The sequence below is a fragment of the Pocillopora damicornis genome, chromosome 2 (assembly GCF_964200805.1).
Source record: "Pocillopora damicornis chromosome 2, jaPocDami1.2, whole genome shotgun sequence".
In the NCBI taxonomy this organism is placed as follows: Eukaryota; Metazoa; Cnidaria; class Anthozoa; order Scleractinia; family Pocilloporidae; genus Pocillopora; species Pocillopora damicornis.
In genome coordinates, this window is record NC_142671.1 from 22,228,705 (window position 1) to 22,245,585 (window position 16,881).

Genomic DNA, 16,881 nt, shown 5'->3' on the forward strand with positions numbered 1-16,881 from the left:
CTATCAAATTCAGCATGTTTCGTCGAAAAGCAAACCACCTATTTAATCCTTGTGTAATTCATTTTGTGTTTTATAAGCCGAGAGATTTTCCAGAGGAAATAAAGTAATCCTCCGAGAGGAAAAAACCTCCCCGCGTTTCCGTGACTTTTATTTAAAATTCAATGTCACCACCCCATCCTCCCGACCCCCCTTGTCATCCTAAACCTCTTGAACGCACCATTCCTCGGCCAATGTGCCGCAAATGACGATAGGACAAAGAACGTAACGCTGTGTCTCACGTGACATTCCTTTACCTCATGAAATACTCTAGCTAACGACAACATACCGTCGCGTAATGGGAGCACTCCTCAAGAAAAATCATAATAGAATCTGCTATGGAACATTAGACTCGTGATACATCTAAAATCTTAAACTCACTGGATAATCAACCAAAAAATTGACCCTTTTCAAATATAACGAGCAAGAGTTTGGGCGGAGGGGAAGTAGGAAAGAAGAAATGATTCGAATGGCACGTGATGAAGATTTGAAACCAGCTATTTCAAACTGCAAAAGAGATCAGTTGATTACTTGTTGAAAATTTCAGTTTTCAGGTAAATTCAATTTTCTGCGCTCAAATCCAGCCACCTGTATTGTATGAGATTAATTAATATGCTCTAGGCGAATAAACTCACTGGAAGATTTCCATGAAGTACTCAAGGTATGCAAATGTTCCCGCCAAGGGACAATTGTATGACTGGTGGCAAAGTATACATCGCTGATAATGTAAATATTTATGTGTGTTTTAATTCATTAGTATTAATTTTTTCCACGTCTGAAAAACCACATTGGTAAGTCCTCTTCGTAGGTCTATGCACCTAAGGCGTCGGCCAGAGAACGCCATTGATTTCTGTCGGTTGTCACTTAGTCAAGCTGCCCCCGTGTCCAGCCTCTGTCACTCATTTCCCTTTCTATGCGTCTTCTCCAAGTTTCCTTGGAAAAGTCTCTCTTTCGTCGGCCGTCCATCGGAGGGCGACGTTAGGTAGGAATAACAGAAGTATTCGGTACACGTAGCCGATTAGTCTCCATCTTCCTCTCGGCTGGGTGATGAGTTCTCTGCCCGTTCTTCTGTGCAGTTCATTGTTGGAGATGGTGTTAGGCCAAAAAAATGCGGAGAGTTCTCCGCAGGGATCTGTTCTGGAAGACGTCTAGCTTGTGGCTGATGGTCTTCGTCATCTTCTAGGCTTCTGATCCACTAAGAGGGTGCTTAGCATATTGATTTTGAAGAGACACACCTTTGATCTATGGCCAATGCTCTTGGATTTCTAGGTACCAAGAAGCAGATTCAAATTTTGGATGGATGCCCAAACAATGAAAAATTATTCGATGACGTTGAGAAGTAGGATATGTAAGCAGCGAGCAGACGAATATTTCGCCAAATCGAAGGATGACAAAATTAATCGCAAGACACACACCAAACGCAACATTTGCAATAACTAAATTCAATAATTTTTTAATCACTCTATCCCCAAGTTTGTCTTTTCTTAATAATTTTGAGCAAATCACCCTCAGAAATCTCAGGAAGCGACCAGAGGAACGTGGACACAACTACGCATGAGAAGAACATACAGCTTTACGCATGGGCAGGCCAGTATCTGTGAGCAGTTATTAACAAGTTCTTACTGGCGGGCTCCTAGCCAATAAAATGGAAGGAAAATTTATCACATACTTAGGATTCTTATTTAGCTAACTTGAAGTTCAATGTTACGTAGTTTTAATTTTCAGGAATATTTTTTAGGAGGGTCTGTTTGTTAAAATTTTGATTCCAGCGCTCATACTCATATCCATTAAATGATTATCAATGTACAACAACAACTGCGCTACCTTAGAGTAACCACAGCTGTAATGTTTCATGGCAACCAATTTGGCAAATAAAAACTGAATGATGTGACCCCCAGCCTACTATATCATATACATTACACCAAGAGTAACATGCTCTGAACCAATACACTATGTTTTACAAGGTGATGTTATCTTCCTTGGCTTTCCTGTGCAATGGGTTGAGCATCAGAAGACTTCTCCAATAGAGGCTTGTTCAGACCCCGTCTGTTTCGTGCAATCTCAATTGCGTAGAACTGGATCCTTGTGACTATGAGCGGGAAAGTGAATAAAATAACTGTTGGGCTTCAAAATGTGGAAAACATTACAGTGCTGAGAAAACAGATAATGCAAATTTTTAAAAAAATTATAAATTAAAAACCTACAAATGATATCCTGACCCTAACCTTCAATTTTCCATCCATTTTTTTGAACAGAATTTTGTAATATTTTGATAATTTTTCTTTATTCCACAGTATGTGCAATGAAATTGTGAGTGCTTTTAGTAATTGAACATCACATTCAAGCGAGTTAAATGAAAACTTCATCACTTTTGATTCATGACCACCATGATAAAAAAGTACCTTCAGAAAGTGCTGAACTAAGTGTAAATAACTTAAAGGTTCTTTTAACTTTTTTACATTTTCTGCCATACAAAAAGCTATGAAGTTGAAAATCTAGGAAAAGACAATTTAAAAATACCACAAAATGAATGTAACTCCCACAAGTCATTAACTTGAGGCTACTCATTGCAATTCCAATATGTTATCTTGCAACAAAGTTATGAGAACAGACAAGCTTATCAGCTACAGGGTGTTATCTACTAGATAAATTGAATTCTCCTGTCTAATCTACCAGGAAATGTAAGGCAGTCAGTTGGGAGAATAACTTATTTGATCTTGGGACTTAAAGGGTTTAGCAGGTTTGTAGCAAATATTTCCATTTCCTTCACTATCCTCCTACTGGTTGAGTGTTGTCTTACCTAAGATAGTGTTTTCTTCTTCATAACCTTTAGCACAGTCAATTCTAAGGAGAAAAATAGAAATATAATGAAATTTGTGCCCACATTTCTACTGAAAAAACTGTAGCTGAAAAATATTTTACCTCAACAATGTTGCAAAATTGAAATCATCAATCTTTCCTTCATACATGTTACAAAATGGCCTCCACTTCTGAAAAAGACGATAAAAGTGCAAAGGATTAATAGTCACATATTTAATAATACCTAATAATTTTAATGAAGTAATTATACATAAATATTAATGTTCAAATAATGTGTTTAATAGTTTTTGTATTTTGAAGACTTAAAAATTGAAATACCATTCAGTAGAAATGTAAGTGAAATAATATTTTGAGGTACTGATAGCATCCTAAAGAATAACATTCACATAAGCATATGCTAATGTTTTACCCTTTACACCCTTACATCAGTATGCACTTTCTCCATACTGTTCTCTGTACAATTCCAAAGGCGCTGACACGGAGAATGAGTTTAACAATCAAGAGTCTTTGGTTAGTGATCACTTTCTTTATTCTCTTAATGTGTGATTCAGGGGTGATATTGTAAGGAGAAATTGGATGCTGGTCACACTTAAGGGTCAAAGCGTTAAAAGTGGAGACGCTGTGGCCTAGTCGCACATGCAAGTGTGGTGGACTCCGGGTCAAGATGTCTGGGTTCAAAACCTGGCCAGGCCATTGTGTTAAGTTCTTAGGCAAAACAGGTTACTTTCACAATGCCTCTCTTGACCCAGGAGTATAAATGGGTACTGGCAAATTTTCAGGAAAGCCTGATCAAATGCTGGGGGTAACCTTTCAATGGACTAGCATCCAATCCAGGAGAAGGGGGGTGTAATACTCCTTGGAAGAAACTTTCCCTCAAAATTTCGAGATTCATTAACGTTTCCAGCGAATTGATCTGCAAAATTTCAGATGAATTCAAACAATGGCTGCCTCAAAAATTTGCCAAATGTGGCACAAATTTTGTTTTGGTCCAAAATTTGTCAAAAAGGAACAATTTCATTGAAATTCCTTGACAGGCATTTGCATAACTTTTGCACAATACTGTAGTTGCACTTCATGCTGTGGAAACTGGAATAAGCTTCAATTAGATGGACTACTTTACTTAAGTACAGACTAAACCTACCTGACCATTGTTTACAAGAGGGACAAAAACACTTCAGCAGAGAGTAAATCTACCTATCTACTGAGTGGAGGCTTTTGTCTATCTGATGCTCTCAATCAAAAAAACTAACATCACCACTGGATACACAGTTAGATTCACTTTGAGCCTTATTGTTTGATCAAGTCACATACAAGTAAGCCTGTTAAAAAAACTTTTCCTTACAACATAACATCAATTTAATTTGATCACTTAAAACAAAACCTAACAATAAAGCATGAAGTTTTGTGGTGTCATTTCATCCATACTCTCACTGAATTATACTTCATAGAGAGAAATGGGTAATAAACAGGATAAAATGTAATTATCTCTCAGCAGAGACAAAATTAGTACACCTACCACTTTGGCTGCTTCAGATTTCAGGTCATCTATTTTAATCACATCCACCTAACCACAGTAAGACAATGTGTAAAGTCAACCTTTTAACTCCCTTGATCTAACAAGATATTCTCCCTTATAACTTCCATACATTGCATTGTAAATTAGTCAGAGGAAATTGGTGGTATGGCAGATGACAACCTTCATATGATAAATTTGTCATTTCTCACCACATATTTGCTAAATACTGCATTCATATGATATGTAGACATTTTACCTTTGACAATTTTTACGTTTTAAAGGGTATCACCATTAATCATCAGATAATGATAAAAAGATCAGTTCTGGCCTATTTTCTGATGGTAATAAAATACCTTCTTCACAATAATTCTAAATTGCTTGCACAATGAAATACAAGACAGTTTAATTTCCATTTCCCTTTTTCCAATTCAAAACACAGTTAGTGAAGGTGAATGATTACAAAACCCAACAGATTTCTTCTTTTATGGTTTTCTTATATATCTCGCACCTGACCATGCATAAAAATTAACCATTTAACTTCCTGAAGTGATTAACAGGTAACTTCTTCCTATAATATCCATACATTATCCAGCAAACAGGTAGTGAGAATATTCAAACTCATCAGGTACAAGATATTACTTTGATTGAACACCAAATTCTTACAACTTATTTAAATGGAAATACATAGCAGCTAGAGGGGAGAATTAACAATCAGATCTTGGGAGTTAAAAGGTTAATTCTTTTTTAATCACTTTGAACTGAATAACCAATGGACACTTTCCATCTACATGTCCAGTCAGAGCATACAAACACACACACACACAAAATAGTAGTATAATTACAGTCAGTTAGAGAGAGCTCCCAACCTAAACTGTAGGACCTCTGGTTTCATCATGGATTTTGCCTTTTGAAGACATTACTTAACCTAACTATGATCCTAATGAGCATTTAACTCATTTTATATCTAGGATGGAAAGACAAGGTGGGTCATTCATTGTTTACATACCACGTAAAACATGTTGGACAAATTACTAGATTCACATTAAACTTGGAAAGTAAATTAAAACAATGTTTCCCAACTACACAATATGAAGGTTAGTTGATATGAAGCCTGTGTAGTAGGTGCTTGCCAAAAGTCAGAGTAACACTCCCATAACAGAAGAGACAAAGCAGTAATACACAAGACCTATTCCTTGCCTGCATCTATTGTCTCCTATTACCAAAAGGAACAGTGTAATACCCAAGGAATCCCTGTAACCCAGCATCTACACAGTGTAATCAATTTGTTAACTTGTTAACTGTACCTTAAGCATCTTGAAATAGCATTTAAACTGCCTGTATATGTCGTCATCATACCTGCAACAAGACCCCAGTTGGTTGGTAAAATCAAAAGGGGAAAAGACAGCTTTGTAGATATAGTAGTACATGTATGGAGCATGCTCTGTCAAATATGTTTAATACTTCCTTGCTTATTTAAAGCCATATTTACTGCTTAACTGTATTTGATCCTGATCCTCTCTCAAAAACCAGTAGCTGAGAGAAATTGCATTTTGGTACAAAGTAGGGTACATTGAACTGCTGCTTACAAGCCCTGCAACTTTGTGAAGGGTTTTAGGTTGGCTTAGAAACTGAGAGACTTAAATGTTAAGGGGCTTAACACTGAAATTGAGAAAGTACTGATAGAAAAAAGGTTTTGCTTTTCCAGGTGTTTAATCAAGCATCAAAAAATTATTATAAATAAAATTCATTGCCATACATTTTGAACAGAAATAAATTAAGTAACAACACAAACAGAAACTGGAACGTAAGAAAACAGAAGTTCAGAATTTTCCCTTGATATTCATCTGTGATAATTAAAAAAAAGTAATAAATTGGTTGTTCTGCAATAATTTTTCAAATTTTCTGTTTCTGGGGGGCTTATGGGCAGCAGTTTATGGTAAATATATGTGACATTCTATCAGCTCTTGAGTCTTGTTTAATGTGAGCTTGAATAAAAGAAAAAAGTTTTCATGGATAATAATTTTTTCTCCATATTCAAGTTCATATTCAAAACCATGCGTAACATGCTTGGTTTTGAAAATGGTTTATAACAGAACTGATTCTCCCAAGTGTCCTGCAATCAAATAAATTGCCGAAAAGAAGCTTGCAAAAATTCAGGCTTTGATGGTATTGGAACCTGTGCCTTCCAGATAATAGTTAGGTGCTACTACCAACTGAGTAACAAAGACAAAATTAGGAGAGAGGCAAGTTAAGTACTAGGTACGTTGCTTCTACAAAAGAAACTTATCTCTGTGATATGAAATAAATCATATTAACCTGCAGATGAAATACAACTGATCATCCTTTCTGAAATGTCTACATTTTTTCAGCCGTAATCAACTTACTTTGTTAAACGAAGTCTTGAGGCATCTACTTGGGAAATGAGCTGAAACAACACACAAAAATTACTAGAAAGTTACTATCAGAACTAGAGAAAATTGTGCTCATCATAGCACTTTCTATTTAACGCCCATTTTATTTTAACTCCAGAATAAATCTTACAGACAAGGGGAAATAGTTTCTGACAAAATTACTTCATGACTGACCATGAGTAAATGCCTGTCCCTATCCAAAAATAAAAATGAAACCAGAAAAATTCACAGAATGAAAGTAAATTTTCTGTTTTTATGATAATAGAAGCATGAAATTTGCTCACTATAATCTTAATTCTACAGTAATTCTACAGTAAATGGTTTGGAGTTTGGGAGTAACATTTGATTCTGAAATCTGATCACCCATGTGAGGGTGCATTAAGTCCTGAGAGGGACTTTTATTAAACTCATTCATCATTTTCTATTGTTTTTAGGGTTCTGATTTTATAGTGTTAGAAATCTCCTTTATCCCACATGACCAGGCTACTGATACCAAAATATGAAAGTATTCTTTGACAGAAAATAAATAAATAAACCCAATATTTGAATTTAATTTGATAAAAAAATCACCATGTTAACTTTAACTATCCTTTGAAAAGGTACAATACATGGCTAAGTGGCTGTTTAACTAAAAAACTGACACTTAAACAAACTTCCTAAACTGTAAAACCACTCACCTTGAAGTATGTTTCAGCATGGTGATGAGCCTTAATGGCCCAGAGCATCTCTGTTTGAGCCTGCAAGAGAACATTAAAATAAGACTTCCCATGAAATATTATGATGGTTGTCTTAACAGTCCACTTTACAGTTGCATACTTTGTTGCCAAGCCTTTAAACAGGAGTGAGGCTGAAGGTGACCTTGTTATGTTACAAATGTTGCTGCTTTTCAAATGTAAATTGCTTTGTTATCATGCTCACTAAATACTGGTCTCTATCACAACAAGGTCACCTTCAGCTTCACTCTAAATCAAAGGCTTAGCAACCAAGTACATAACTGTAAAATGGCCTACTGAAAAAAAGAGAAAATGGTCATCCTGGATCACCAGCTAAAGAAGCCATTTATTGTTTAGGAAATTCTCTTTGTTAGCACCTTACAAATATATTTAAGCTTACAAAAAAAAAAAGACAAATTATAAGGTGAAAAATTCCATTTGCTGGGGTTTGTTGAACACAATATGATCCATCCAGTGATTGCTTAATGAACTAAATAACTACAGGTTTAGAGTGAGAAGGATTAAGGATTTTATGAGTATAGAACTATTAAGAGGTCACAACATTCTCATCCATTAAATGGATATTGATTATCAGAGGTAATGAAAACTGTATGCAGGTCATCCAAATATCATGTTTATCAGTACCAAGTAGATAAATACTCTGACAAAGTGTTGAGGTATATGATTGACATACAAGACACAATTAAACCTCTACCTCTCATGAGCAACTAAGACAGAATATCTCCTTACAATATCAATACAATATTACGCAGACAAGAAATGAGAATAGAGAAAACTATCAATCAATAAGGGGATTATTAATTGATCCAATACCAAATTCTCCAAATTAACATTGTAACAAATAGGCCTTGGAAGTGAGAAGGTTAAATCGTGATTATTTCTTGATAATCAAGTTCATTTATTCAATTTTCAGTTAATTATTGGATGATTAAAATCATTCAATAACTGGGTTTGATCTTCATAACTATGTGTATGAATCGCTGCCTGAGAGCTCTGGGAAGCTATCTTACATCTTATATGGATAGAGCATGGTAATAAATACACATGAACAAGTAGAATATTCCTTGAAGAAAATACATTTCAAGCGTGTTACCCACTCAAAGACCAGAAAAATTACAATTTGCAATTCGAACTTTTCTCGTATCCTGTGTATTGTGCTACGGCTATTCTTTATTGTATTCGACATTTGACGTTTTTGGGGTAATTCTATTATAAAAAGAAAGACAGTCCGAATGTATGGAAAGCATGCTTTTGCAGTTGACATTGGCACGTGCAAGTATTAAGTTGTACTTACGTCGTTCGTGTATTTGTCGGCGTCCATATCAAAACCTGCTCCACCAGTCGAAGCTTAAATACTTCTCAATACAAGTAGCACCAAAATTCGGTTCTAGAAAGAGGTCAATTCCAACTCTTAATAATTTCCTTTCCTTATCTTCCAGTTAATCTTCGAAGATGTCTGCTCAAGTTAGTACGTCATGTAAAGGCAAAGTATTTTTAACTTACTCCTTCCCAGGCCTTTTCTTCTAGTTCTTATCATTTGTTTGGCGAGTTGGAAATAAACTATAGTGATAAATAAGTTCAGTTCTGCCAATCATTGCTCAGAAAAAAATGAAGTAATGATGACAAAAAGAGAATAGATTGCGTATTTCCTTAATTCGGATGGGTCAGTTTTGTGTAGATGACCTCAGACAGGCTCAGACACATACTGTCATTAGGCACATCGAGAAGGCTCTCGACTTCTCAGCTCAAGTTGCCCCTAAAACCCCAGCGGGTACTCCTTAGTTATCGTCCACTAGGAATGTCCCGCTGGATGGGGTCGCATTCTTAAGACTTGGTGTACTACAGTGGAGTCGCATTTTAGAAAGAGGTGGCAAATTTTCGGGGTTTTGAGGTTAATTAAAAAAATTCTGGTAAGTGGGGTTTAAAAATGGAAAGATTCACTGTTATGGAGTTGTTACCAAATTACCAAAATTGACTAAGATGGGGTCTATAATTGGCCAAAAGAATAGATTATACTTATAATTGGGGGGGAAGGGTGGTGAGAGACCAGCGGCAGATATCCAGCAAAGGTTAATCCAGTACGTACCCCATCCCTCCACCCAGACATCAGGCCGTGAAAAAAGTCTTCTCCCGGACTACTCTCACCCAGACGATCACTGACGGACGATCATTTATTAAAATAATCGCTCTAACAACGATATGTTTTCGCATATGAACATTTTACAGCGCGTAAAATCCTTAAACATTGTGTGGTATCAGCAACTTTTTATTTTATTTTCTAATTAACTCAGCGGAGCTCGACATCCAAAAAAGAATTGAAATTTAATAGGCAAGTTCCCACTGTCAGCTTCGTCGAAAAAGTCATTAAAAATAGATTACGCGGTGTTTACAATACCACAAAGAAAGCGTCTGGAAAAGGGGGACAATTAACATACTCGGTGTACCGCGTCGCTGGTCTGAAGGTTGAACTTATTAACTGTCGACTGTTCCTCAATTGCCCTCAAACCATGATATAACAACTTGTATCATGATAATGTGAAACCGCTGATTTTGTTTGATGTCTGCCAGTTAAAAAACACCTAGATAAGGAAAGGAGAACTTAGATTCCGCTGTAATTTGGAGGTAAATTTTTAGTTTGCTGATTCATCATAATGTTTGCACACTTATTTAAACGCTTTAATTTGGAGGTAAATTTTTAGTTTCCTGGTTTATGATGTTTGTACACTTGTACGTATTCTGAGAACCACTGAAAGTGCCTATCGCATTCATAGCGAAACGTAGCCATATTTCAAAGCTTTTGAACAGCACAATCCCCCACGGTTAACCAAATGCAGTGAAGAAAAATTTCAAGATTTCATAACTAACGCTACTTCCTTATGATAAATCACTATTATTCATGTTTTAAAGAGTAAGAGTGAAGTTCGAGATTTTTGATGAAGCGCTTCGTATTTGCAGAGCTGTATTTTCGTTTTTGTTCTGTCATCAATTAATTCTGTATTGTTGCATGCTATGTACGTCAGTTTAGCTGAAGCCAGACATGGAGTTACGGGAACAGCTTTTAGAACAAGTTTCGTTGAAGCCATTCCTTGAATTAAGGCTACGTAGTTTTTGTTAACAGAAGCTGTAGTAATATGAATGTATATAACCAGGAGCTTAATAAGAACGACTGAAGCGCGGATTTCCGATTTATTATCTAAAATTTATGATCAGTGCCGTTGTACCTCACTTTATTAGGCAATCATCTGGCTGCTTTCGGTTACAGCTCTTCTCGCTCTTAATGTTTCCGCAGATAGTCTTGCTTCCGTTTATTTAATTTGATTTTACTCCTTTTTTTGGACAACGTTCCCCCTTTTTTTTTTTTAATCCCCACAAATTTCTCGATAAAATTGCCGAAGAAATGTCCTTCTGATAGGATTTCGTGAGAGGCTTCCATGTTAAAGGAGCAAATGTTTTTCTAAAGCTGCCACTCAATCCCAGTCCCCTTACGCTAACAGAAAGATCAATAAATATCATGAAGTAATTCCTTACAGTTGCTGATGTTGACTTATGTGCGCGCATCAGGGATACGTGATTTCATCCACACCAGATATATGGTAAGTTTAATATCTCTGTCACCGATTTTCCTAAATACTTAGCTGTGTTCCTGACTTTAAAATTGTCAATTGAAGTTTGTCTGCGTAATGCTTAGGCCTGGAGGGCTGTATTCTGAATTTCTACGATTACTTTCGGTTTCGATGATATGGCCGCTCGAACATTAGCTATTTTCCACGGCGCCAGAGACTAATAAGGACAAATTTAGTAAGATTATTGGAGATTTGTGAGCTGAAACTTGCTTTTTGTGAACAAACAATCTACCAGACGGTAAAAGTGCCAGACGAATAATTATAATGTAGGTGTTTACGGCATAAAGTGATTTGCATATTTTTTTTAGTGCATATTTTATGTTTCTAAGTGTTATTGTGAAGCGAGCGATTTTCAGTTTCCAAAATTTGAAAAGTAATACTTTCATTGAACTTTGATTGTCTGATTATGTACAAAGTTCAGCTGGTTGAAGGAAATTCTGCGGTCCAACTTGCGACACTACATCATCTACCTTATCTCGTTTGAATATTTTAGTTTTCGTGACGATTCCAGATTTCCTCTAAGGTGCTAAAGCTCTGTTTATGGGCGGTTTCTTACAATCATATCTTTCTTTTATCATTGGTTTTCGACATGCCTATAAGTAGTTTTCAAGGCCAAAAGACAGACGACTTACAGTTGCCAAAACGAACAGATTTTCAACTCCTCCTTCCGGACCGTCTATTGGTGTTTTTCTTACAATGGCTGAACACACCCCCAACAATCCCACAATTTAATTGTTTGGCTCAGCATGTGTCCCCTCTGGGTTAATCTTTATCTTTTGAAGACGACATAACTTTTTCGTCAACCCTCATCTTGGGGCGATCTGCAGAATTTAAAATTACCTGTATCAGTACTTTTATTGTTTCCGATAAAGAAACGGTCAACTGCAAGTTAGTCTGATTCGGCCATATTGTTTTCAAAATTATTTTACGTGTACGCTCGAATAAGTTTATTGGGTATTTTTTCCATAAATAGTGCTTTGATGAACCAGGATCAACCAAAGTATATCATTTATATTATAATCAGTGCAATTCACGCTTTGAAAACAGGATATTAAGCAATATTTTCCAAGTTCTGTCAGGCAACATTCAACATTGTACATGTTCCTATGATTTTCACGCTTTCACCTACACAAACAAAAATCTGCGCCTCAGTTGATATCTTGAAGGAAAATCGAACAATTCCATCTCTTTAACTCAGTTCTAAAGAGCAGCAAAAAATATATCAATTCCCAGCTTTTAATATTAAATCTGTTTTAGTAGTTATAATTATTTTGTCAAAAATATATATCAGAATTCGTCTTAAAAAGTTATTATTAACATGCATAAGGCTCCTGTAGATGTCTTTTGAAAGTCCTCTTAGAATGTGGGCCCACTGTGGTTCACTGCCATTAACCCTTTAAACTCTAAAAGTGACCAGCCTCTAATTTCACCTTACAATATCACCCCTGAATCAAACATTAACTCTTTAACTCCCAGAAGTGATCAACATGAGACTTCTCCTAGTAATATTCTTACAATATCCAGCAAACAGGTCATGAGAATATTCAAACTTATCAGGAAGAAGTTATTATTTTGATGTAACACCAAATTCTGGTGATAAATTTACATGGAAATGTGAGGAGCAAGAGGGGAAAATTAACAATCAAGTCTTGGGAGTTAAAGGGTTAAGGTCACAGGAATCAAAGAAATGATCTGCAACCAAAAAAGCTCTTGATTGTTAGACAAATTTTCCTCATCAGCATGTTAGGAATTGTTCCGAGAACAGTAGGGAGAATGTGCATACTGATGTTAGGGTGCCAAGGGTTAAGAGGTAAAATTGTAATCACCCGCTAAGTAGATTTTTTCTAAGACCTTTATTTGAAGCTTTGCATGTGCCAGAAATTTATTAGTAACCAATATATTTTATTTTGTTTTGTCTTGGCAGGTATTGGTACTAAAACAAATCACTGACTGGTAAATTTGAGAGGACTTAATACTCCCATAAAAACAATAACCTGTTACAAGAGGGTAACCATATGGCTTCAGGAAGTGAGCCTTCTTGTAAGGACCATCCTGCAGAGCTTGCCAAGTTCTTGTGTCAAACCTGTAATGATGTAGTCTGTAGAAACTGTGTTGTTAGGGAAGGTCACAGAAACCATAAGTACATGTCCATTCAAAATGCAAGTGCTAAGGAAAGGGAAGCAATCCAACAAGGCCTTGAAGATGCAAAGCAGAAATTATCTGGTCTTCAAAGATCAATTCTCTTGGTGTCAGAAGTGAAGAAGCAAGTAGAGGTGAGGGCTTTGGAGTCAGAAAGGGAGGTTGATCATCTTATTGATGAAAATATAGCAGCCTTGGAACGTAAACGAGCACAGTTGAAAAGAGATATTGCTGTGTTGCGTGATGAGAAAGTCCAACAGCTTCTAAATCAAGAGAAGACAATGAGTCTTGCTTTTGAGGAAATCCATAATAAGGTAGAATGCACTCAACATGCACTGTGTCAAATGTCTGACTTGGAGTTGCTAACCAGCAGGAGCAAATTGTCTGGTCTACCTGATTTCAAAGAAGTTGCTTTGCAAGGGGAGCCATGTCGCACCAGTAATTTCTGCATAGATGTGAATAAATCCTTGATGGTTGACCTCATCGTTGACAAGATGGCTTGTGTTAGGGATGAAGATAGTCAACAGCATGATCGGTATGTTCTCAGCATGCTCGGAGGAAAGAATGGACACGTGTTTTCTTCCAGATGTCATCAGAATGCCTACTTCATTGTTTCTGTCAAGGACAGCCAAGGAAGGAACTGCAAAGTTGGAGTAAACCAGGTGAAGGTGAACATAAAACCACCAGGAGATGGTGAGTTACAAAATGCCATCATGGGGAGTAAAGCTGAACACCACACCTTCTCTTACCACCCTAGTGTGATGGGAACCCACACTATACACGTGTATGTGACCGGGCATTGCATCACCAATGAACCAGTCAAGTGGAAGGTGGAATCTTCATTCTACATTCTTGATTCAACATGTGCTACTCTCCCGCCAGAAGTATATGACCAGGACAAGGAGTCCTTGACAGGGTATTGGTTCAAACGAGGTTGCCATTCCTGGCAAGTGCGAATTCTTACACCTGACAAGCTCAAAAGATCTTCTGACCACCATGTCTTTGAAGTGGGTGTCACTGATGGTCATCGTACTTGGCGCTGGAGTAATGGTATGAAGTACTACCCAAATTCCTCAGCAATTGTCAGCACAATCAGCAACTGGCAGTGCGGGGATTTGTTCTTGTTTTACCTTGATTTGGATTCGAAGCAACTTGTGATCTACAATCAGCGTTCACATGAGATGGATCACTGGGGTGGAATTCATTCTCCTATACGCCCCTACATCAACCCACAGTCAACTGACTTCTTTGGATTAAACTGAATCAATTATAATACAGGAGCATGCATTCACGCATTCATGTCCCCAGACATTAACTCATCTCCCAAAAGAAACCTCATGCATTTTAGACATAAAAAAGTTGGCAGGAACGTGATAATAAGAATGATAATGAATTATGGTATTTGTTTACTGTTAGTATAAATTTTAATTAATATCAGAATTATAACTATGTGTTGAGTCATGTAGTAGCTATAAATGTGTATTGTATTCATGTTAGTGCGACACGCTCTTACATATGCAAGAGTAGACCACTCACCCCAGATGACACAACTTTTCCATAATTTTCTGTTTCCTGATTCCCATCCCGCACTTGGATGGGAAGCTAGTCCATAACAGTTCATGTACCCCAGTGTTTCATGTCATGAGTTGGTTCTGACAATTTGTTGATTCTGCTTTTTAATTTTAGATGGAAAGAGTCACTGTCAGAATAAGGTGTCTTGCTCAAGAAAACAATGACTCTGATCAGGGGCCAACTTTTCAAAAGCATTCCTTACAAGTCCTTAAAAGTTGTATCTTGGTTGCCAATATGGCATTCTTGATAGTTTTAAAATTCAAACCTTGAAAATATCAGGAAAAGTTACAGAATACACTGATTTTTGTGATAAGAACTGCATTACTATTTCTTAGATTTTGTGTGGCTTTTTTCCTGTAAATTTACTGCAAGACTGGCCTGTTTTTCTCACATCATTATAATATCAGTAATGTAATTAATTTCTGTCAGCAACATCAATGGCATGTAGCGTCAAATAAGCCTTGAATGATTCTTATTTATCTTTAGTTAGTGCAGTAATGAATAGAATGCCTACATGTCAAACATGAAGCAGTACACCATTTTAAGATCTATTTTGTGTTCACCAGTTAGCAAGAAACTTCCATTAGACTGCCTTTTTGAGATATTTACATAGTTAGGAGTTAATTTTTTCAGCTCAATATTTTTTTAAGTCCTCTTAACTTAATGTTTAAACCTCACTTAGGGAAATCTTGTGTGGAGACCACACTTAATGGCTATTAAAGGAATGTAAATATTCATTTCTATATTATATCCAAGTTTCATGAGTGAATTCATGTAAAAAAGAAAGCTGTAAGAGTCTGCAGGTATCTTAAAGAGTGTCCATTTGATGCAAAAAGTAAAGCAAGTGTGAAAGGGTGATGGTAAGGTGTCACAGAATATAGCCATTAAAAAGTGATGGATCTATAAGATCCGATAAAGTAGCAAGGTTTTGTTGAGTTTGCTGTTTAAACTGGGAGCCTGATTACCCGGTACCAAGTTTGCCGAGCAGAAGATGAATGGTGTGTGCTAAGGGGCAAACTAAGGGGGGGTCCTGCCCATACCCCCCTCCCCACCCATTATTTTGAATCAAGAATACGCAAACCTTATAATTCAGGCCTCAGTTGTTTAATGGATGGATAACATTATCAACTGGATCATATTTTTAAGGGCAATTCAGTACAACTGCTTTGCATTCCTAATAGCAATGCAAATCTGCAATGCTTTCATTCCACATAACAGAGCTTTGATAATAGATTTGGCTCTGATCCTTAAATTCCACTCTTTATTGTGACAAAAGGGTGTACGGAACAAAAAAAATTTCATATAATTGACAACAGATTTGTTTTAAAAGACAAGTTGTTATCCTCACTCAAAGGGAATCTTGGTCCAGTGGGTAACCCACTACAATTTGTCAAAATTTATCTGCTAGATAGTGTTTTATCTGCTAGATAGTGTTTTATCTGCTGGATATTGATATATTGGTTGGATATGACCAGTCCTTTGCACCACGTGAATACGAACCCCCTGATAAACAAGCTAAAGCAGTAGTAACAGCCTCATTCGGAAAAATCCCAGCTATGATCTTAGTACTAATGTTCTCCAAAGATATTCTAACAGTCTAGGTTAGAGATGTTTGAAATATAGAAGCAGCAAATTAGTTCAGATACACATGATGGATAAAGTCACCTAATGGAGGTCGCTCTTCTCTGTAGAGGGCCAGACATGACAGATGTCAGATGCATTTTGTAAGTGTATGTGAGTCAAAGCGAATTACTGATCGGGAGCCATGATAGAATACCTACAGCCCTCTCTTGGCCAAAAGGACAACCCCTTTGGTACCTCGACACAGATTCCGCAGGCTTTCCTCGCCATATTGTATAAACGAAACGGCACAAAGTGAATTTGTTACCGAGGGTGTAGCTAGACCTTTTTTAAGTGAGAGTAAGGAGGGCGCGAATGTCATAGGAGTCTGAGATACGCCCCTCTCTCAATTCAAACGTACACAACCAAAGCAAGGGACTAGTTTAGTTTAAAAAAGGACTTGCACTTCA

General features: G+C 36.8%; 2 protein-coding genes across 5 annotated transcripts; one reads left to right on the forward strand and one right to left on the reverse strand.

Moving 5' to 3' along the window:
- Nucleotides 1-1,473: 1,473 nt before the first annotated feature.
- LOC113676468 (protein PBDC1) lies at nucleotides 1,474-10,964 on the reverse strand. Of its 3 annotated transcripts, none has more exons than XM_089196385.1 (9): nucleotides 10,739-10,964; nucleotides 8,812-8,904; nucleotides 7,461-7,520; nucleotides 6,757-6,797; nucleotides 5,677-5,728; nucleotides 4,373-4,420; nucleotides 2,959-3,026; nucleotides 2,837-2,880; nucleotides 1,474-2,125 (listed from the first exon to the last, which is right to left on the reverse strand). In XM_089196385.1, exons 2-9 carry the CDS (start codon nucleotides 8,836-8,838, stop codon nucleotides 2,007-2,009), a joined length of 459 nt encoding a protein of 152 aa, XP_089052511.1. In that variant the 5' UTR covers nucleotides 8,839-8,904; nucleotides 10,739-10,964; the 3' UTR covers nucleotides 1,474-2,006. The 3 variants fall into 3 exon arrangements, with proteins under 3 accessions (XP_089052511.1, XP_027048928.2, XP_027048927.2); XM_027193127.2 differs by lacking the exon at nucleotides 10,739-10,964 and adding an exon at nucleotides 9,021-9,207; XM_027193126.2 differs by lacking the exon at nucleotides 10,739-10,964 and having other exon boundaries at nucleotides 8,812-9,013.
- Nucleotides 9,911-15,771, forward strand: LOC113676467 (E3 ubiquitin-protein ligase TRIM45-like). 2 transcript variants are annotated; one of them, XM_027193125.2, is made up of 3 exons: nucleotides 9,911-10,139; nucleotides 11,048-11,110; nucleotides 13,065-15,771. In XM_027193125.2, exon 3 carries the CDS (start codon nucleotides 13,156-13,158, stop codon nucleotides 14,539-14,541), a length of 1,386 nt encoding a protein of 461 aa, XP_027048926.2. In that variant the 5' UTR covers nucleotides 9,911-10,139; nucleotides 11,048-11,110; nucleotides 13,065-13,155; the 3' UTR covers nucleotides 14,542-15,771. The 2 variants fall into 2 exon arrangements, with proteins under 2 accessions (XP_027048926.2, XP_089052497.1); XM_089196371.1 differs by lacking the exon at nucleotides 11,048-11,110.
- Nucleotides 15,772-16,881: the final 1,110 nt, after the last annotated feature.

Excerpts from the sequence above, each read along its gene's own strand:
- LOC113676467 (XM_027193125.2), top strand. The coding sequence starts at position 13,156 with ATGGCTTCAGGAAGTGAGCCTTCTTGTAAGGACCATCCTGCAGAGCTT.
- LOC113676468 (XM_089196385.1), bottom strand. The coding sequence starts at position 8,838 with ATGGACGCCGACAAATACACGAACGAC. Across the intron at positions 7,521-8,811 it reads CCGACAAATACACGAACGAC|GCTCAAACAGAGATGCTCTG; the intron begins GTAAGTACAACT and ends GTTCTCTTGCAG. Across the intron at positions 6,798-7,460 it reads ATGCTGAAACATACTTCAAG|CTCATTTCCCAAGTAGATGC; the intron begins GTGAGTGGTTTT and ends GTGTTGTTTCAG.